Below are 23,147 nucleotides of genomic sequence, written 5' to 3' on the forward strand. Positions count from 1 at the left end.
ACAACCGATACTTGGCTAGATCTCATTCTTACTGCTTCTGTGGATCATGTGGATCAGGTTGGTCAGTGCCCGGCACCCGGTTTCTCACACCACGATCTAATTTTCGTCAGCTATCGTGTTAGGCCTCCCAAACTGAAACCTAAGACAGTAAAACTCCGTAGCTTTGCGAAATTAAATATCGATGCATTAAGACGTGACGCGGGAGCTCTTGACTGGTCTACCGTTTTAACTGCTTCCTCAGTAAACGATGCGACTGTTTCGTTCAGCAAGCTAGTCTTAAATTTGTATGATTTGCACGCACCTCATCGTAGTGTCAAGCTGAAGCGTCCACCTGTTCCGTGGATTACAGAGGCTGTACGGATGGCAATGACAAGGCGGGATCGTGCGTTCCGTAAGTTCAAACGCGAACGTTGTGAAGAGAACTGGGTGACTTTCAAAAAGGCTAGGAACAAGTGCAATCAGATGGTGAGATCAGCAAAGCGCAAATATGTTCACGACAATATTGCTTCTTCCTCCACAGCAAATACCTGGAAATTTTTGAAAACTCTAGGCATTGGAAAGCCTGTAAACCAGACTAATTCCTCTTCTTTTTCTTCTTTCTCTATTAATGATATTAATTCGCATTTTGCTAAATCTTCCAATTTAGATCCCTTTACAATAGATCGAAGTGTTTCAGAAATAAATGCCCTGCCTCTTAATTCCATAACTCAATTTACTTTCACCCCTGTCACTGCTGATGAGATAAGTAACGTTATTTCATCTATTAGATCGAATGCTACTGGTCTTGACGATATAAGCCGACTAATGATTGTTCATATTTCTGAAAGTATTCTACCTGCTCTCACTTATATTGTCAATCTATCGATGTCTACTGGCACTTTTCCTTCTTTGTGGCGGAAAGCGTACGTAATTCCATTACCTAAGAAGGCTAATCCTAGTGAAATGAAAGACTTTCGGCCTATCTCTATACTACCTTTCTTGTCCAAAGTTTTAGAAGCCATTGTCCATAAGAAATTGTCTGCTCACATCTTCAACAACCAGCTCCTATCTCCTTATCAGTCAGGTTTTCGCTCTGGTCACAGCACGACTACCGCATTGCTGAAAGTTGTTGAGGATGTTAGATCAGGCATGGAGACATCTCAGTTAACAGTGCTAGTCTTGATCGACTTTTCCAATGCTTTCAATGCAGTTAATCATGACTTGTTACTTGCTACATTAAGACACCTAAACATCTCATCAACAGTGACCGAGTGGTTTTCTTCCTATCTTCAGGATCGTCATCAGGCGGTCAGGGCGGATGATGCTATCTCCGATTGGCGTGAACTGACTTCTGGCGTTCCTCAGGGCGGCATTCTGTCTCCTCTCCTTTTTTCTGTCTTCCTTCATAAATCTAATCACTTCTAGGATCCTCTGCTCTCATCATTTATACGCTGACGACCTACAAATATATACGCAAACTGATTTAACTCGTTTAAAACAAGCAGTGACGAAAATTAATAATGATTTGGCCAATATCTCTACCTGGTCTCGTAATTTCGGCATCAATGTTAATCCGGACAAATGTCAAGCCATCATATTCGGAAGTCCTCGCTTGCTTTCTTTAGTAAATGTCGATCAGTTGGCTCCGATCCTTTACGCGGGCAGTGTGGTTCCTTACGCGCCGGAAGTGAGAAACTTGGGTCTATTAATGGATAGTGGTCTGTCTTGGGCTCCGCAAGTCTCGGATGTTTGTCGCCGGGTAACGAATATGCTGCGGTCTTTTTACAGGCTTAAACACTTTTTGCCGGTTAGCACGAAAGTGCTCCTTATTCAGGCGTTAGTATTGCCTGTAATAGATTATGGTGACGTATGTTATTCAAACATTACGCAGGAATTACTAAATAAATTGGATCGTTTGCTTAATAACTGCATCCGATTCATCTACGGGCTCAGAAAGTACGACCATATTTCCATCTTCCGCCGAAAACTAAACTGGCTCCCGATCCGCGAGCGTAGGTCGTCTAGAATACTTTGCATGCTCTATACTATCCTGTTTGATCCAGCTGCACCAGATTACCTTCGATCTAAATTTCAATTTATAACTCCTCGTCCCGATTGCGATCTTCGTAAGTCTCGGAGCCTTAAGCTCGCTATCCCCCTCTATCGCACCGGGTTCATGTCCAACTCCTTCGCTATGCAGGCAATTCGTCTTTGGAACGATCTCCCTCTCGCAATACGACAAGCACAGAGCAAGTTTTCCTTCAAACGTCAATTACGTAAACACTTCTCGCAGGTACACCAACGTTGTTAGACAGTAATGGTTAAATGGGTACTATATATATGTATATATATGTATATTATATATTTTAGTTAGTTTATGTATGTATATGATTGTACTTATTTATGTATGTATATTGATGATGCATATAGTATTTAGATAGTGACTTATATCTATTTAAATTTCTGTTTTATTTTCCGCACCAATTGTAAGTTTCTGTTTGGTCCAATGGTTGACTGGTAGAGAATGCCTTAAGGCATTAAGTTCGCCATTTGTACTTTATGTTGTGCAATAAAGGTTAAATAAATAAATAAATAAATAAATAAATGGTCCCACCGCGAGCTAGTAAGCTACGAGCTACCGGCTATAAAGACGAAGAAAAGATAAGCACTGCCGTGCAAATAAAAGAGACACGGCGATATTGATAGCTCACCGCTGGGCGAGTAGCTATAAACATCGCCGTGTCTCTTTTATTTACGCGGGAGTGATTATCATTTGTTCGTTGTTATAGCCGATAGCTCATAGCTTACTAGCTCGCGGTGGGACTACTGCCTTACACTTGTAGATACAATTTCAGGTGCCGGATTACCAAGCGCCTACTGTACTTATTTAGGATCTTTAGGCCTATTCTAGAGAAATATCTAAAATTAATATACCTTAAAAATTAAAAATATAGATTTTTGGAATTATCACAATCATCAATCATACAAATACTTAAAAAATAAATCACTGTTGCACGAGATGTTACTTATTGAAAATAAAGCCCTTTTGGGTATAGCGCCACGCCATAAACGTATACAGGTAAGAGATAACAGAATAGAGACAATTAAAAACTACACGAAATTATATTAACAATTATATGTATATACTTTTACAACGTAGTATATTCTTAGGCATATCACAAACATAAACATTGATTAGATCAGTGATTACAATAATAACCTAACCACAAAATTAAAATTTTGAAACAACCCGCGACCGCGACATAGTGGACCGATTTTCATAAAACATGGCTAAGAAAACTCCCGACTAACTATGCTTTCAAACAAAAAAAACTAAATCGAAATCGGTTCGTCAGTTCGGGAGCTACGTTGCCACAGACAGACACACACACAGACAGACAGACAGACAAATAGACAGGCAGACACACACACACGACAGACACGTTAAACTTATAACACCCCGTCGTTTTTGTGTCGGGGGTTAAAAAAAACAAATTCGAGTCCAGCCTGACAGAAAGAGTAGAAAAATGGAACAATTTTTTTTATCACAGCAACCATTTCTGTTCTCATACAAGCGACACATGTACCAACATGCAAAACAGTTTACATGGACAGTGGCGCCCCTATTGATCTGTACTCTATTTTTCCAGGCTGTAGAAGTCGAAATAAAAACAGGCTTATTTTACCAAATTTAAACAATACTACAATTACCACCGTCATCATTCACTTCAGTCACTTTATCATCATTATAAACGTTTCCTAAAATATAATTTGGCTCTCTTTTTACTTGTACTATATCTTTATCACAGCTATTTTCAGTGTTTTCATTTTCCTCGATAAGTTCTCTTTTTATATTTATATTCATGTATTGTAACTCCCTTTTTATATTTATTATATTATCTGTGGCTATTATTTGATTTTCTGATGAGTCAAGTGCAGTTATAGGTTGAATATTACTATTAATATTTTCAATATTATTTGCTGTTAATGTATCTTTCGCAGCGGATGATCTACAATTCGTATCTGTTTCGTCAACATTAGTGATTGCTGATGTGTCTTCCAAAACAGATGGTCTATCATTTAATTTTTCATTTTTACCCTTTTCATTATTGTCAACTGTCTTATTAAGAACATTAATAACATCTGTTACTAGAGAATCATTCTCAGATCTAATATTTGCATGTTCTGTCTCGGTTTCATTCTCAGTTGGGTTTTCTGTTATGACATTAGGTGTGTCATTAGCTGCCATCTCATTACAGTTTACTTGGTTACTTTCTTCATCGTTCAGTACTTTATTATTTTCATTTTCTTTATCGTTAAGCTCTTGTCTGTGTCCAAGATTTTCAATGCCTGGTGGTAGAGATGGAAGAAATAGATCATCATCACTGTATTGGTCTTCATTGTTTTCTATTTCTTCACTTTCAATTCTAGTTGAATTATTTAGGTTAACTTCATGAGTACCGTTTTTATTCGACTCTATTGGTGCATTTGCATTATCAACATCAGTTTTGTTTAATGTTTCATGTGTTATATCATTTCCTTTGTTAATATTTGGTACCTCAAGTAACAGTTCATTGTTCAATCCATTCATTGTCTCATTTAACATCTCTTCATCATTTGTTCCATTAATAGTCTGTTCTATAACAGTTTGGGAATTAGATACATTATGTCCCTCTTCATTACCTGGATTATTTTCTGTTTCTTCGTCATCTGTCAACAGTGACTCCACTTCTTGAATTAGTAGATCATTAGAACGTGGACGCACTTCTTGCCTTAAAGACTGTCTTTTAGAAATGTGCGAAAAATCTGTAGGATCATACAGCCAAGATCTCTCCTCTTTAATAGCAACTACATCAGATGGTTTGTTAGTCGTCGATTCAATGTGTTCTCTTACATTTTGGATATCTGTGTTTATTCTTCTGCTTAACGCATCTATATTCCATAATTTCAAAAACCCGTTTTCATTCGGGTTAAAGAGTGGGCTTATCAAAAGATTGGGGGCCACTAACTTTAATTGACCCTGTTTATTAGTATCGGGAGCTTGGGTTACTACTTCAGAGCGGGATTCTATAGTTTCATAAGCGATTGTGTCTTGAGAGTCGTCGTCAGTCATTTCATTATTAATTTCTTCAAATGTATGATTAGATCTTTCTTCGTCTTCACTTGTTTCATCTATCTCTGTTTTTTCTATAAGTATTGTCCTTTCTGAAGCCACAACTAGTTCTTCGTTCCCGACGCTTGCATCAGCTGCAGCCCCTTGTATCGTATCCATGCTCTGAATGTCAGCCTCGACCTCATTAGAACCTTGAGCCATTGTTTCATGATCTGATTTTATAGCTCTAATCTGAATGTTATTTAGACCATCATTTTTTGAGTCATCATCATCATCACTTGAATCGATCTCAATGATCTCCTCATCCGAATCTACTACAATAACTTCAGGTATAATATTTTCTATAACAATTTGTGTTTCCTTCAGGTGATGCTCAAAGGCATGCACCACTAACTCTTCCCGAGTGAAGAAATAGTTGCATTTTAAGCAGGGATTTTTGGCATCTTTTCCTGGGCATATAATTTTGTGTTTATCAGCAGTTTCCTTTCTTACGAAGCAAAGGCCGCATAGGCATTTATACAGTACTTTCGAAACTATGCCATTACTGGTACTGGCAGTGTTTTGCAATTTATTAGCATTGAGTACTTCATTGAATTCTTTATCATTTTCGTGATTAAATAATACGATTTTATAGGCCTCTTCGCTTTTGTGGTTCTTTATATGGTTATTTCTGGCCAATCGATTGTTGAATGTCCTTTTGCAGACTTTGCAAGGGTAGCTACACATAACTTTGACACAAGTGTCATAGTTTACAGTGTGGTTGTGCACTGCAGCTGGTTCTACAAAATTGTTACATTTACAACATTTGTAAAGACTGCATACACCTTCATGCAAGACTCTCATTTTCACAGATCGTGTGTGCGCATAAATGCTTTCAGATACCATTTTCTTCATAACAGAATCAGCCATATCGAAACAATTGAACCAATTTTCAAAGGACAGAAATTCAAATCTGTATTTAAAGTATTTGAATGATTCTTTGTGCAATTCTTTGTTCCTGTAATGCAAGTCAATATGTTTCTTGAAACATAATGGTTCAAATTTCAAATCGCATATTTCACAGACTTGTGTCACAAATTGTGTATTATTTGTAATGTGGTTTTGTGAATGCTCAACAGCAGCATCGTAGGAACCTGTAGAAATGTCACAACTGGTGCACGTAAGTATAACATTATCAGCATCTGAATCAACTAATGGAATGCTTTCTTGAGCACTAGAAACTTTGATTCTTGAAGATTTTATTTTAAGCCCTTTCTTATGGCTTCTAGCATGCCTGTCAGCTTCCTTTTTGTCATACATTTTAGTATCACATTTAGTACAAATAAAAACACTAACCCTATTCCCTCTTTTATTTCTCATAATTTTCTCAACAATTATTTTTTCAACATTCTCTTTGCGTTTTTTGCTATACACATCCGGGTGACTCTCTTTAACATGCTCGTCAATATCTTTAAAAAGTAGGTTCTTATTACAAATTTTACATACAACTTCATAACCATGCTGTACTTTCATGTGTTCGTCAAATTTGCTTTTCTCTTCAAAATAACATGCACATTCTTCGCATTTGTGCATTTTATCTTTAATATTACTGTTATCTAGGTTATTAGTAACACCATTGTTAGCTGCTGTATTATTTGCAACTAAATTGCTATTAGTTCTATTAGCATCTACATTTTGAGTGGGAGCTACATGGATATTAGCATTAACCTCATTGCTATGAGTAGTTCTATTATGAGCATCAAGAGCACTTTGTGTGGTAGCGACATAAGCACAAATAGGACATTGTATAGTTCTGAAAGACGCATCGAGGCTAACTACAGTGTTGTTAACGGAATAGCCGTGGAACCTCTCCGGGTTCATCTCTTTGTGAATACCTTGGTAGTGTCGGAAGAGTGTAGTTTTGTTGGCATAAAGTTTGTGGCAGATCTGGCATTCTTCTTTGATGTTTGGCTTCGGTTCTGCTGGGCGTTTGATGCCCCTGCTGAGAAAAAGGGGAAAATAAGCAAGCTTAGAATAAATTTAAAAGTGGGAAATGTCTGCCTTGGGTGAGACTTGAACTCACGGCCACTGGATAGATACTCCAGCGCTCTGCCAATTGAGCAACCAAGACTTCAACCAAGCCAGCTAAATTTTCCACCATATAATGGTCATGGACATGGTCAACAGGACTCGTAGCGACATCTACCGTAAGAGCATTATACTTAAACGGCAACCAGAGAAGTCATATTGGAAATTCACGTCACGTGATCAATGTGTGTGGTCCGCTCAGGCCCCAAGCACAGTATAATAAAGAGTACTATCGTACAGTATGGCCACTCCCGCTCCCCGCTGAAAGTGCGCCCACTCGCTCTCGGTTACCTCACAGTTACCGCCTGTCAAGAACGCGACCAGTCGACCTGTCATATCTCACTCATACCGGCATGGTACGCGTTCTACACGATCTTAAACAGTGTGCGTAAGAAAGCGCCTCTTTCACATATTACAAGTCGTATTGGAAAATTGGTTTTTTTGACGACCGGTCTGGCCTAGCGCGTAGTGACCCTGCCTGCTACGCCGCGGTCCCGGGTTCGAATCCCGGTAAGGACATTTATTTGTGTGATGAGCATAGATATTTGTTCCTGAGTCATGGATGTTTTCTACGTATATATTTGTATATTATATATATCGTTGTCTGAGTACCTGCAACACAAGCCATCTTGAGCTTACCGTGGGACTCTGTCAATCTGTGTTAGAATGTCCAATAATATTTATAATATTTTATTTTATTTATAAAAAAAAAAGAAAAACGTTACGAACAACAACAAAACTGTATCAATAAAAGCAGTACTGACATTGTCTGAAGTAGAATGACAAATACAAATGTTTCCGGTATAACCTATACTCTGTCAAACAAGTCTGTCAGTAAATAAGAACAAAGAAAACTGTATGCATCCTTTTCTTTAAGGTGCTGGAGGAAAGGATACCTATAGTTTTCTTAGTTCTTATTTACTGACAGACTTGTTTGACAGAGTATAACCACAAAATGAAAATTTTGAAATAACCCCCGACCGCGACATAGTGGACCGATTTTCATAAATATGGCCAAGAACACTCCCGACTAACTCAGCTTTCAAACAAAAAACTAAATGGCAATCGGTTCATCCGTTCGGGAGCTACGATGCCACAGACAGACACACAGACAGACACGTCAAACTTATAATACCCCGTCGTTTTTGCGTCGGTGGTTAAAATTACGAAGGAAAACAATTATCCCTACAAAATGTAATTTTGACTCCCATTTGAAATAGTGAACTAATGTTTAACATAAATTTGTAGTCCCACTTACAACAATTATATCAACAACAATGATAAACAAGAACAAGAAATTGTGTTGTTTAACTTCAAACTTGGGTAAATCCATTCAGGTTGATTATATTATGAGGGTGAATTAACTTTTTCATGCCTGTTATTGCCATGGTTACGGTCTCCTGAGTCACGCTGGTTTTATGCAAAATTATTCTACTTAAACTATGAAAACATGCATTTTTCTGGTGGTAACAAGCCCTTTCTTGCCCATGCTTGCATAATTTCAGTAGCATAATTTTGCATAAAACCAGCGTGACTCAGGGGACCGTAACCATGGCAATAACAGGCAAGAAAAACCGGCCAAGAGCGTGTCGGGCCACGCTCAGTGTAGGGTTCCGTAGTTTTCCGTATTTTTCTCAAAAACTACTGAACCTATCAAGATCAAAACAATTTTCCTAGAAAGTCTTTATAAAGTTCTACTTTTGTGATTTTTTTTATATTTTTTAAACATATGGTTCAAAAGTTAGAGGGGGGGGACGCACTTTTTTTTCCTTTAGGAGCGATTATTTCCGAAAATATTAATATTATCAAAAAACGATCTTAGTAAACCCTTATTCATTTTTGAATACCTATCCAATAATATATCACACGTTGGGGTTGAAATGAAAAAAAATATCAGCCCCCACTTTACATGTAGGGGGAGTACCCTAATAAAACATTTTTTTCCGTTTTTTATTTTTGCACTTTGTCGGCGTGATTGATATACATATTGGTACCAAATTTCAGCTTTCTAGTGCTAACGGTTACTGAGATTATCCGCGGACGGACGGACGGACGGACAGACAGACATGGCGAAACTATAAGGGTTCCTAGTTGACTACGGAACCTTAAAAAGTTGATTCACCCATGATCTGAAAGATAATCAACCTTATAGCAGGATGAACTTACCCAAGTTTGAAGTTAAGCAACACAAATATTGTTTTAAAATTACCTGTCTCCAGACAGCTGCTGAAATCTCTCCGTAAGGAACCTCAGTCCATCTTGAAGCTGCGACAGCTCAGTCTGCAACGACCCCTGACGGGCCTGGCTCGGCTGGCTTGGCCGGACTTGTGACCCGCCAGGGCAGGGGTTCGTACTGGTCACCATCGGTGACCGGTTTGTGGAGTTACTCCGTTGCTGTGTCCGGGAGAACTGGGACGGTTGGAGAAAGTCTTCATCCTCCATGGTTGAACTGTAACAGGGTAGTTTTTTTATTGTAGTGGTGCATGGATCACAGGCACAGAACTTAATTTAGATAGAAGAAACAAATTCATATATTTGTATAGGGGCCGAGCGTGTCAAATTTTGTACTGAAGTTGATTCTTGCCTGTAATTTTAAATATGTCTCAGGCTCTTGATTGTTCATAATTTTTGTGTTGTTGCAATTGAATATCACGTAACGAGGCATTTTTTATGTTTTGGTTGACTTCAACTTACAAAAATTGACGCCCGAAAGCTGCAAGCTGCGAGTAAAGACGGACAACTCAGTGGATTTCACTGAGTTCATTTGACACGTTAAGTAGATACGTTTGCTTGATCTATGGTATATATGACATCTGTGATCACAGGCATAGCAAATGAAATAGTACATTACGATACAAGTGCGTAAAAAAGGAAGTTCGAAACGAGTGACGATAAATTAAAACACGACCGGAGTGTTTTAAATCGAACACGAGTTACGAATTTCCTTTTCGCACGTGTATCGTACGACGTTTTTCAGTACAGATAGCCCTCCGAATTTTCGACCTGGCATATAATGAACCACTTCTCGCACTAGTGCGTAAAAAAAACACCATCTGTACTGAAAAGTACTATTGTACAGTATGGCCACTCCCTGCTTCCAGAAAGTGCGGTCCACCTGCTTTCGGTTACGTCACAGTTACCGCCTCTCAAAATCCCTTGCTCAGATATCTGAACCTAAAGCTAGGAACATACTACGCGGACATCCGTCGTAAATCGACCGCGACCGCGACCGATCAGTGTGCACGGAACAAAACATCCAGCGAGCCAGATTTCGATCGGACGTCCATGCGCTCAAGGCCACGTCCACGTCCGTCGACCGATTGTTTGCACGGTTAAAGCTAGGAACATACTACGCGGACGTCCGTCGTAAATCGACCGCGACCGCGACCGATCAGTGTGCACGGAACAAAACATCCAGCGAGCCAGATTTCGATCGGACGTCCATGCGCTCAAGGCCACGTCCACGTCCGTCGACCGCTAGTTTGCACGGTTATGTGTAATTTCATTGTCCAGATTCCCGTCCGCGGTCGATTTACGTCGGACGTCCGCGTAGTATGTTCCTAGCTTAAGTGTATATTCATTGTCCAGATCCCCGTCCGCGGTCGATTTACGACGGACGCCCGCGTAGTATGTTCCTAGCTTAATGCTTCATGTCAATGTCTTTGTTTATGTTAAACATAATACTTATGTTGTCCATATGATATGTTCACACTTTGCAATTTATGATGTGGTATGAAAATGTATTTAATACTAGGAGTAATAAGATCTATTTTAACTTGCATTTCTTGCAAGTTTTAATTGGGCTGTAATGTGATAGATATCTTGTATGTAGCATTGAATCGAAAGTTAAAAACCCCCGACCGCGACATAGTAGACCGATTTTCATGAAACAAGGCTAAGAACACTCCCGACGAACTCAGCTTTCAGACAAAAAAAAACTAAATCTAGATCGGTCCATCCGTTCGGGAGCTACGATGCCACAGGACGGACGGACGGACGGACGGACGGACGGACAGACAGACAGACAGACAGACAGACAGACAGACAGACACACACACACACACACGGACGGACGGACGGACGGACGGACGGACTGACAGACAGACAGACAGACAGACAGACAGACAGACAGACAGACGGAAAGACAGACAGACACGTCAAACTTATAACACCCCGTCGTTTTTGCGTCGGTGGTTAAAAACCGGCCAAGAGCGTGTCGGCCACGCTCAGTGTAGGGTTCCGTAGTTTCCGGTATTTTTTTCAAAAACTGTTCAACCTATCAAGTTCAATTTTTTTTTTTTCAGTACAGACGGTGTTTTTTTTACGCACTAGTGCGAGAAGTGGTTCATTATATGGCAGGTCGAAACTTCGGAGGGCCATCTGTACTGAAAAACGTCGTACGATACACGTGCGTAAAAAAGGAAATTCGTAACTCATGTCGATTTAAAACACTCCCTTCGGTCGTGTTTTAATTTATCGCCACTCGTTTCGAACTTCCTTTTTTACGCACTTGTATCGTAATGTGCTATTCTAGATAGTCTTTATAAAGTTCTACTTTTGAGATTTTTTCATATTTTTTATTCTTATGGTTCAAAAGTTAGAGGGGGGGACAATTTTTTTTTACTTCTGGAGCTATTATTTCCGAAAATATGTATAAACATTTTTACCTTCTAATTAGCAGAAACATCTGCAATCGATGCCACTAGGCTTAGAATAAATTTAAAAGTGGAAAATTCCAACGGACCTTTCTACGGGTCCCAGTGACCTTTGTGGTGGAAAATTTCACTGGCTTGGTTGAAGTCTTGGTGGCTCAGTTGGCAGAGCGCTGGAGTATCGATCCAGAGGCTGTGAGTTCAAGTCTCACCGGATGCAGATATTTTCCACTTTTAAATATTAACAATATCAAAAAATGACTTTAGCAAACCCCTATTCATTTTTAAACAATATCACACGCTAGGGTTGAAATGAAAAAAAAACACTCCCCACTTTACTTGTAGGGGGGGTACACTAATAAAACATTTCTTGCACTTTGTTGGCGTGATTGATTACATATTGGTACCAAATTTCAGCTTTCTAGCCTAACGGTTACTGAGATTATCCACGGACGGATCGACGGAAAACTATAAGGGTTCCTAGTTTTACTACGGAACCCTAAAAACCAGTGTCTGGCAATCGACTCTTGCGCCCGGGTGCCACGGACACCCTTGCACCCCATGGTAAAGACGGCCTCAGCAAACTGTTGAGATGGTGGATAAATCAAATTCATCAAAATTACACTGGTGTCTAGCGGTTACACTGGTGGCACTGTTAAATTGGGACTAGTGATATACTAACAAGTAGTAGTAAGCTTATGCCCAGCATTGGGCGTCTGGGTAACAAACACCTGATATAATGATCTCTCTCTCTAACTTTAATATTAGTGATATTGTAACATATCTAACACACGCAAGTAAACTACTTTTCTAGTAATAAAAAGGAATATAGCAAGTAAAAAGTCGTATGACGCATTACGTAAATATAATTATTGTGTCACTGGATAGTACTACCGTAAAAATTCTAACGATATACTAAAAAACCTGACCCTATTAGTCATAATAACTGAACCCAAAGATAAGTCCATAGGAAGTAATCAGCGACAGAAAAAAGTGATATTAAAACATCAAAGAACTTGGTAAAAATCTTACCTTAAAACACTATTTAATGTGTAAGATAATTTATATGTACTATATACACTAATTTCTTAACTTTTATTCATTTTCAGCAAAGTACGCACAATATCAAAAATGTGGCGGCCCGGTCAGGACCGTTTTTTTTCTTTAGAGTTTGACATTTGGCCTGAGACGGGTTGCCACACTTTGCCACTTATTTTTTCCCAAAATTGTTTTAAAAAAAATCTTATATATTTGAAGAGTATTTTTATTTTACGGCCTTGCTGCGTATAGTGATTACGAGATCTTTAAGACAAATCTGTAGAGTAGACTCTGAAAAGTCTGGAATTGTGTTTTATAATATAGAGGGTAGAATAAGAAAATCAGACCACGGATTACTTTTACATTTTACAATTGCTTGTTACCTGTGGCGTTTTTGTTCTTCTTTGCTTTTTGGGTAGGGTAGGTTGACAAACCATAGTACCTGTTTCCTTCTTATCTTGGTAAATGGTAATAACGCAATTTCATATGTCCTAAGGGTGTAGGGGAGGAGGTTAATCCCGCTCGTCCTAATTTGCGTCCTTGGTACCACTGGTATCAACACCAAAAATCTGGGTGGTTTGAAAACAGTTGAAACAGTGATGTATATAGAGAATGTAACTACTCAAAACAGACAGCAGCTGTAATTGGGTAAATATAGATGGTTCATTAGCTAAAGTTATACGTCAAGTAAAACAATATTATTACTTATGTATAAACTACTTATCTGTAAGACAATATAATTCACGATTTTGTCAAATTTGTATTAAAATAGTGTACGCATTTCGGTGACCAAGATAGAGTCTGTGAGGAAAAACAAGAGTCTTAGAATGCATTGGGTCCCATATATTTCACGGTCCTTTTCTTTCCGAATAGACTTTAGATGGTAGGTAACATTTAATGAATAAGCAACTTTGCTTCAGCTTGCACATGTGCGAACGTAACTCATATCACGACACACAGACCAACCCCTATAGACATCCATTACAAGACGACTCGCGGTCGCCAGCCTTCCTAGTATTTGCACTGATATAAGCGCGGGCGCTCGCCGTGCCCGATCAGTATCGACCAAGTAACAGACCCGAAAGCAGCGCGTGTTTTTCGCACTAAAAAATTGGAAAAGGGTATTTTGATGCCTTAAAGATGTCCACCTGTAGTGTGAAATGGTGTGGAAAGGTAACAAGAAGCTCAAATTTAAAAACAGACGGCATTACATTCCACAAATAAGTCATATTTATAATTTATTCAGAGCCGGCATAGGTCAACTTACATTGGTCACTTACGCGTCAGTAGAGGGACAGTCATACTTCTGTCCCTTTTCATCTGGCGCGACTGCCCGCCGTCCTTGAAACGGCCAATCACAGCGCGCTTAACACATTCCCCGCCCGCTCCTCGCACCCCAAACACTGGTGACTCGTATCGCGAACAAAATATACAAGATTGCTACACTATAGGAGGTTCTCTGTGATACGACATCAATCAATTATCTGAATTACAACGGATTACTCAGATTTATACCAGTATAAAAATCGTGGATTGTCAGGTTTTCCAATAACCGGCAACTCCTATAAACTTCAGCATCTCCGGAAAGACCCGAATGCAGACAAGTTAGCCAACATAGCACATGTAACTTTAATAAAATCCAAAAATGATCTAACACCATTGTATATATTAGCTATAGAAAAACAGAATTATTTGATCAATTTATTTAAAGTTTTGTTAAACAAAAATTAAATATTGTTAAAGGTTTATAGTCTTCTCAAACAAATCATATTTTGACAACCCATTGACAAGTCGTCGTACGTTCAAAACTATGCAGACGATGTAAGCGGTATGACTATTTACGATAATAAAATTAACGTATTTTTCCTCTATTTTAATGAATGAAATTAATAAATATAACAATTTTGTTAGCTTTTCAATAATTATAATACAATATCATGTCTTTGATCTTCTAAGATTGTTTTGAAATAAAACTGTAAAGTTGTATAATTATAATCCAGAAGCTTGTTTCAGAGTCTAAACTCTGAACGCTCGTGAGATATTCGAGTGGGAATTCTTGGAATTACTTATAGGCTTCCCACAGACAGTCTTAAAAATTCATAATCTTAAAAAAAACTTGTATGCAATCTGACAGTTCAAACTGACACTGACAAGACACTGACAGATTTGAACTGTCAGATTGCATACAAGTTTTTTTAAGATTATGAATTTTTAAGACTGTCTGTGGGAAGCCATACGATACGGAGCTAAAGTAAATAAAATAATGTTATTGGTACTATACGTATCACGCACACAGCTCCTATTTTTATAGTTCCATGTATAGAGCGTCCCCAACCCATAGATAAGGGTATAACATTGTACGGTGTTATACGACCGCGACCGGTGGTTTAGTGCGCATTTCCTATTGTTCGGAAGTGGTTTTATGTTATTATATTTATATATCAAAACAAAACTGAACTCGAGTTTCACAAGGTGTACGTACAGATACTGTAATGTTAAGACTAGTTTCCCGCGGTTTTTAATGGTTTATTAAGTAAGTATCATTTATTTATGAGTTTTATGACTCATGAGTAATTGTTGTGTATACTATAGATGTAATAATAAAAAGATGAGTGCCATGAGTGGATTTAAAGTGCTGATTGTATGCAAATAGGATAGTCAAGCCCTTGGATTATGTTACTTTTATCGTTTACTCGTGTGTTTCATTAAGAGCGTAATTCTTTACATGAGTTAGTGTTAGTTAGTTGAGCTATTTAAAGAAACGGCAAGCAGCTTTGAGTTGTTTTCCCCCGGGATGTCCCTTCCTGATTTTTAGATATGATAGAGGAGTAGGGATCTCTAAATTCCATGCACACACAATATAAAATTTGAGTTGTTTATAATCGAAATAGTTAACACATGATGGTAATAAAATTTTTTAGTTTTATGAAATCTTGCAATCTTTCTATTGCAGTTTTTAGTTTATTTAATTTTGTTTATGAAAATAAGTGGAATTTCAGACCGTTTTGAGGCCCTTTGTCCCTTAATACTTCATAGATATGTCTTTGATTGTATGGTCTCCTATTTTTATGTTGTCCTTCAAATAAAATATTCTTAATCTGATATAATATATTGTTAAAATCATCTACACTTAATTTAGTGGTCACTCAAATTAAGTGCAGCGATGGTTAGGGCCATTGAATCCTGAGCAAAGCAAAAGATTCTAAAATTAGGGTAGTGATGGATTCAAGTGCTAGCACCCTTGTTTCAAGGATTTAAAATATACTTTTATAACAAACTTTAAATCCATACTAATATTATAAATGGGAAAGTCCACTACTGTGTGTCTATTTGTTTGTCTGTCTTTCACGGCAAAACGGAGCAAAAAATTTACATGATTTTTTAAAGGGAGATAGTTGAAGGAATGGAGAGTGACATAGACTACTTTTTGCCTCTTTTTAACGCGAGTGAAGCCACAGGCAGAAGCTAGTTATAATTGTGTACAGTCAACCAATTAGAATCCTAGGCCACTCTAGAACCCTGTTGTATTGACACCGTGGTTTACTTGCTATAGAAGTCAGTTTGACTTTTACTGTGAAATGGTTCTACAGTGGCCTAGGATTGAGATTGGTTGACTGTACCAAAACTATGACATTTGAGAAGAAACAACACACTGGATGCCATTCCTTATGTAGACTGCAAGTACTGCATTAAGTGCCTAATAGGGCTTTCCAGCAGAAAAGTGTCCTTACGGTTTATGTGCAGTAAGGACCATTTTGTCACCATTTTTGGAAATTTGCACTTGGAGCCTATGGAGTATGGACTCTACTATGTAGAACCACACATTTGAAATCATCACTACATTGTGTAAAACAAAGTCGATTCCCGCTGTCTGTCTCTATCTTTAAAACTATTAAACTGTATTATAATTATGTATAACGTATTTATTTATATAATATAACGTCTATATTGCTGTAGTTTGTAGGCTAGGTATAGGTTTAGCTTAGGAACGTCTACCATCTCCAATTCTCCTTTAACTGCTCTAAGGTTAACTGGAAGAAATCCCTTAATGGGATAAGTTCGCCTTTGTACAAATGATGTGTGTGTTCTTTTTTAGGGTTCCGTAGCCAAAATGGCAAAAACGGAACCCTTATAGTTTCGTCATGTCCGTCTGTCCGTCTGTCCGTCTGTCCGTCTGTCCGTCTGTCACAGCCGATTTACTCGGAAACTATAAGTACTACAGTGATGAAATTTGATGGGAATATGTGTTGTATGAACCGCTACAAAATTATGACACTAAATAGTAAAAAAAAAGAATTGGGGGTGGGGCCCCCATACATGTAACTGAGGGATGAAATTTTTTTTTCGATGTACATACCCGTGTGGGGTATCAATGGAAAGGTCTTTTAAAATGATATAAAGTTTTCTAAAAAACATTTTTCTTAAAGTGAACGGTTTTTGAGATATCAGCTCTCAAAGTCGTAAAAAGTATGTCCCCCCCCCTCTATTTTTATAACTACGGGGTATAAAATTCTAAAAAAAATAGAGGTGATGCATGCTAATTAACTCTTTCAACGATTTTTGGTTTGATCAAAGTATCTCTTATAGTTTTTGAGATAGGTTGATTTAACTGTAATTTTGGTTAAATATTTGCTGCTACGGAACCCTTTGTGCGCGAGCCCGACTCGCACTTGGCCGGTTTTTCTTTAAGTACTGTGTGTGTTCTTATCTTTGTACAATAAAGTGTATTACTACTACTAAACTACTCTACGGATTATGACGCAGTTTTTTTTAATAAAATATTGTTATTTTAGTATAATACACGTGCAAATGCAATGTCTGACGGGGGTCGTTAGTTGTTTATAATTAGGATATAAGGAATAATTTCTATATTATTTTATTATGATAAGAGATTAATGATAGGTAATATTCAAAATTGAACAGTAATTAACTTTACTTTTTTTAATTCTATGTCAGCTACTAAAAAATAATAAGCAAAGCCAAATGCAAGCTCATAGAATATACACAATATACATTAACTTAAATTAAAATCAAATGAAAATTGTAAAATTAAATTACTACTGTAATCAGTCATTATTTATAAACCAAAGTCAACATTCTTTATTCTTATTAATTAAATGAAAGCTTATTTTATACATAATATAACTACAATAGATTTTTTTTTGTCTACATTTTAGATGAAAATCAGTTAATCTAGGCAACTATGGACTAGACCAACTTTTAGTAATAAATGTATACTATTGTTACAGGTAACCATGGATTCTGACAATTCGGAAAGTGACAATGACCAGAACAATCATAATCGTCAGTTTAACACCACACAAACAGAAGCAGTGGTTAAATGTCTCTTTGAGGTTTTAAAAACTATAATCAAGGCATCGAAAAAGGACAAGAAAAGACAAGAGATTCAGAAACCCACTAAAAAAGGCCAGGCAAAGCTTAAAATAAAAAAAAATAAAGTGGTTGATGTAGGAACACATATTCAAGTATTGTGTGACACATTTAAGAACATAGCTTCTACTTCGAGTCAAGCAAAGGTTTCAACACCTTCTGCAGCAATTTCTAGTCAGGGTGAAGCAATTCCTGGGACTTCTAGACAGATTGAAGAGGCTTCTGGAAGTTCTGGACCTTCAAGGCATAATGAAGCGGCAATCTCTGTAAATTCTACACCTAATATTAAAATAGCTCCTGAAACTGTGAAACATGGGACTGATAAAGTTGTGCCTTCAACTTCCGGTACAAAAAAACTAAGCAATGATATACATAAAAATACATTGGTATCTAAAACTATTGACTCTCCAAGACATACTGAAATAGTTGTTATTAATATTCCAAGCAGTTTTAAAAATGCATTACCTGAAACTTCTAAAAGTCAGCATGAAACTATTTCAAAAAAACATCCTGATAACTTTGTAACTGAAACTTCTGCTAGCTTGATCAAACCTGTTGAAGAAACCTCAAAAAGTCGCACTGAATCAAGAAACTCTGTACAGTGCCAGAATCATACAGAATGTATGGTATCTGAAACTACTAGAACCCACACTGCACACTCTGAAACTGCTGCTAGTTGCTCTGCTGCTCAGACTAAAACATCATCTGAAAATTCTGAATTAAGTTCGGCCACTAAAACAGTAATAAATGAAATGCCTGGAGCATCAAGAATGATTCATTCAAATACAAAACTCCATATGGTTTCAATTAGAAAGGTAGTTACAGAATCCACTGAAGATAATTCTTTAAATAGACATGACGAAATCTCACCCACAGAAGGTAGTTCACAGACCAGCGCTAAAAATAAAGTTGTTACCATGGAGAGTGAAGAAATAAATAATAATGTTGCAGCTACGAAAAGAAATCATATCAATTCCATTGTTGATGATCTGAATAGAGCTACAATTGATCATACATGTACTTTGTGTTTAAAATCAATTAGTAATGAAGAATTTGCCAAACATTACAAAGATCAACATGGCATTCATCATGAAATTCAACACAATAACAGAAATTTCGAAAACAAAATTCAAGACTTAGACAAGAGACTGCATAATACAAGTAAAAATAAAACAAACAGTGAGCGGAAAGACAAAATAACCTTTAATAGCAATAAAAGAACGGCAGCTAGGTCATCTTCTGCACCAAATGCAGATATTGAACAAACTAATGCTAATCCAAATCTAGATATAATCGCGGATGAAGCAAAAGAACCAGATTGTAAGAAAAAAAGAACTTCAACAAGATCTGATTCTGCGCCAAACGTACATATTGAACCAACAAGTTCTGCAAGCCTTAAAGAAGAAAACACACATAGTTCCGTGGATACCATTGTCATTGATTTGACTGAAGACATTGATCTTAATGAACCTAAACCATCTGCAAATATAAGAATGTCTAAACCTGGTGATGATGATCAAATATTAAATGATTGCCAGTTTACTGATCCTAGTGATGACACTAGTTTGTATGAAACACGTAGTAATGAAACAAAAATTGCAGAGGCTATACTTTTGAATAATGTAAAAGAAGAAAACGCTGCCAACGATCAACTTGATAGTGATATTGAAGCAGTAAGTAATGTCTTCCCTACATTGCCAAATAATGTAAATTCGCCTGGTACAGAGAGTCACATAACTGCTAGTGCTAAACACATAACAGAAAAAATAGATCAGAGTAACTGTTTAAAAGAACGTAGCAAAGAAGAAATTGTGTCTGAAACACCGGGGAGAGAAATAGGCGTAGTCCCTCGGTCTCTAATAAGTAACACAAAATCAAAAGATGAAACATCCGTTACTCTCAAAGAAGTGACTGCGAAGAAGAAGATCCTGTCTTCTAGTCACGCAGATGCTTCAAAACCGAAAATAGCGAACAATGTCAAAACAGTGATGTCTCATAAAAGTTCTTTACCTCGTATAGCTACAGCTGCTGAAACAGCTGAAAATCGTACAGAAGTTAATCTAAGAACTCCGGGAACTGTTATTGAAAAAATAACAGTAGCCAAAAATAAGCCAAAAAATACGCAACGTAACTCTCAAGAACGAAATAATAAACCTACATCCAATGAGAAAATTACTAATGCAGCTACTATTACAAACGCACCTACAGTGACAATGCTTAATGCAACAACTAGCATAACAACACAGCCAATGCAAAAAAGTTCAAATTTAATTGAAAATAACACAAAATCTTCGAAAGTTAATAAATTAAATGCTAATAATGCGTCAACTGATGTACCTGTGTCGAGTCCAAATTCAATAAATGACACATCTAAACCACGAGATGCTAACCAGCTCAATGCTGCTAGAGAACATACTTCCAATACTAAAATGAAGAGCAACAAAATGAAAACAGTGTTATCTGTTCCCAGACTCTCTATTACAGTTACTGGAGCTACAGATTCTGTACGAAATTCGCCTGTTTCTGTGTCTTTGCCACATTCAACTACCATCACACCAATACCATCAATGTTGAAAGCCGGTCAGTCTTCTGCTGGAAGTTCCAATGCTTCTACAGCAGTATCCCAATTTAGTACATCTTTATCTCTAACGCCAAATACCTCAGTAAACCCAATAACTACATCTTTAGTGCATAAAGCTCTGAAGCAGCAATCTCTACCTCAAAAACACACATCCAATCATGCTTCTGTATCCGTTTCGGCTACAAGCACAAAATCAAGAAAACACTCACCTGTCCAAAACTACCACCCACCTGTTATAAAGTCGACACACCGACGTCCCGTGTCACCAATATCGCAGTCTCAAAGCTCTTCCCAAAATACTGAAAATGTCTTACCTTCAAATATTAACACTACCCCATCTACTACTAGATCGGCCCCAAAGCATCGCTCAAATACAGTAAAAGTTAGCACATCACTTTTTAAGAACACTCGTCCAATACCGGGTTCTGGATATTTTACACAGTCATATCTTAATAGAACTAACACAACTGTTCAAGTACAGTCTCCTCAAACGCCATGGTATCCGCCATTTTTAGTAGATGCTCCAACACGGGAGGCAAACACGTTAAGATCAAATGTTTCTTCGAGAAACAGAAACTTTAACCGACCAAGAATAAATACTAACGCGAACACATATAGATGGCATATACCAGTAGAACCGAATGAAAGAACAGAAAGCGCTCAAAGAGTAGAAGGAAGAATAAGGAATGTACCCTCTAACCAAACACCAAACCAAAGATCAGTAGACAACCAAAGAGTGAACAACACTCCGTTATCACCGAATTCAGAAGTGGGACGACACAACCTCATGGCAAGACAGTCGAGAGATTTAAACCAAACACCACGAGCAGAAAACGGTCGTACTTGGCATACACCTGTCCACGAACCAAGAACACATAATTAATATTTCAAATTACAAAAAATATGAAACCATGACAGGTGTTAACTATTAAATTAATTTTTCGTAATGAATAAGATTAATTACACTTTCATAATAATAATAATCTGTTTGTGTAGTATTTTTGGAAGATATTTTGTGAAAATTTTCCTAAATGGTACCTAATGTAGGTATATTTACTATTAAATTTATATATTTCATTTATTTTAGTACTTATGTTTTGCTGTGATGAAAATATTTTTTGCAATACTATTATGCAATGTAATCGTACAGTCTGGTAAAAAAGAGCAGAAATTAATAAGTAGCTGGAAGCACATTAGCAGGTCCACTAGGCTCGCCGAAACGAATCTTAATAATTCGCCATCTACATTTACTATGAAACTGCGTCCATTGGCGACGCGTGGAATCTAATTCACCGTTCATAGTAAATGTATAGAAGGCGAATTTTTGCGATTCGATTCGGCGAACCTAATGGACGCCAACGTCGCCAACATTAACATACATATGTATATTGAAATGAACGACATTACACTGTTGCGAAGTTTTGTCTTCCAATCTTTTTTGCCAGGTTTGTATATAGGTACGAGTGCTATCTTGAAATAAAAAAAACTATTATAAATAAGAGATATATTTTAGCTGTAAGTGTATTATCCAAATATTTAGTGTTTAAGTTAAAACTCTTAATAATATTGTAACAATCTTATGTACTTATTGTGATTAGTGATGTCAAAATTATCCACCAGTGATTTGTTAAAGTCAAAATGGCATAGAAAACGAAGATTTTTGTTGTAATATTTTGTCTAAGTGTACCTATTATGGATATGTGTACATAAGTATGTAGAGTCAGTCCAAGATAAGTTACCATAGTACCTATTTTGACAGCCTAGCCTGTGCAATTTCCATATAAGTAGGATGACAAAGAACTGTGAATAATAAAAGTGAAACCAAAACTGAACCAATTTAAGTGTCATTGTGAGTAGGTACTTACTAAATTCCGAAATTATAATATAATTACGTGAATAATTTGTTTAACACTTTCGGGAACCAAGAACCCGCCTTGTGGGCACTCGTGAACTTTGCTCAGATGGAGAACCCGCCTGGTGGGCACTCGTAAACTTTGCTCAGATACCGGAGAACCCGCCCATCGGGTTCTCGTCATACAAGTGGGCGGTTATAAATGACGACCGGTTTCTGACGTAGTGCGCCATTATTTTTTGCCTGGTAGTGAATGTTTTAATAGGGAACTTACTGTAGTTCAAATAAAATATTTTATACGATCCACGAAATAAAGCATCAAATAATTATAAGAAAAACATGGACAGAAGTTATTTTTTAATCCAATTTCTATTTAATAAATCAAGTAGTGGAATTCTTTGCCGGCGGCTATATTTCCGAGCTCATATAACCCGGCAACCTTCAAATCAAGAGTGAACAGGCATCTTCTGGGCG

At 37.3% G+C, this 23,147-nt stretch overlaps 2 protein-coding genes across 2 annotated transcripts; one reads left to right on the top strand and one right to left on the bottom strand.

The window, feature by feature from the left end:
• Positions 1-3,368: 3,368 nt before the first annotated feature.
• On the bottom strand, positions 3,369-12,887 carry LOC125239454 (uncharacterized protein PF3D7_1120600-like). The gene is made up of 3 exons (XM_048147063.1): positions 12,844-12,887; positions 9,369-9,608; positions 3,369-7,073 (listed from the first exon to the last, which is right to left on the bottom strand). The coding sequence occupies exons 2-3, from the start codon at positions 9,599-9,601 to the stop codon at positions 3,671-3,673; spliced, it is 3,636 nt and encodes a 1,211-aa protein (XP_048003020.1). The 5' UTR covers positions 9,602-9,608; positions 12,844-12,887; the 3' UTR covers positions 3,369-3,670.
• A 2,237-nt stretch (positions 12,888-15,124) lies between these two features.
• On the top strand, positions 15,125-23,034 carry LOC125239411 (uncharacterized threonine-rich GPI-anchored glycoprotein PJ4664.02-like). The gene is made up of 2 exons (XM_048146982.1): positions 15,125-15,382; positions 18,099-23,034. The coding sequence occupies exon 2, from the start codon at positions 18,105-18,107 to the stop codon at positions 21,702-21,704; it is 3,600 nt and encodes a 1,199-aa protein (XP_048002939.1). The 5' UTR covers positions 15,125-15,382; positions 18,099-18,104; the 3' UTR covers positions 21,705-23,034.
• The last annotated feature ends 113 nt before the right edge of the window (positions 23,035-23,147 follow it).

This window comes from Leguminivora glycinivorella, chromosome 25 (assembly GCF_023078275.1).
Source record: "Leguminivora glycinivorella isolate SPB_JAAS2020 chromosome 25, LegGlyc_1.1, whole genome shotgun sequence".
In the NCBI taxonomy this organism is placed as follows: domain Eukaryota; kingdom Metazoa; phylum Arthropoda; class Insecta; order Lepidoptera; family Tortricidae; genus Leguminivora; species Leguminivora glycinivorella.

Coding starts and splice junctions, on each gene's coding strand:
- LOC125239454 (XM_048147063.1), bottom strand. CDS start 9,601: ATGGAGGATGAAGACTTTCTCCAACCGTCCCAGTTCTCCCGGACACAG. Junction 7,074..9,368: donor CAGCAGCTGTCTGGAGACAG/GTAATTTTAAAA, acceptor CCTTTTTCTCAG/CAGGGGCATCAAACGCCCAG.
- LOC125239411 (XM_048146982.1), top strand. CDS start 18,105: ATGGATTCTGACAATTCGGAAAGTGACAATGACCAGAACAATCATAAT.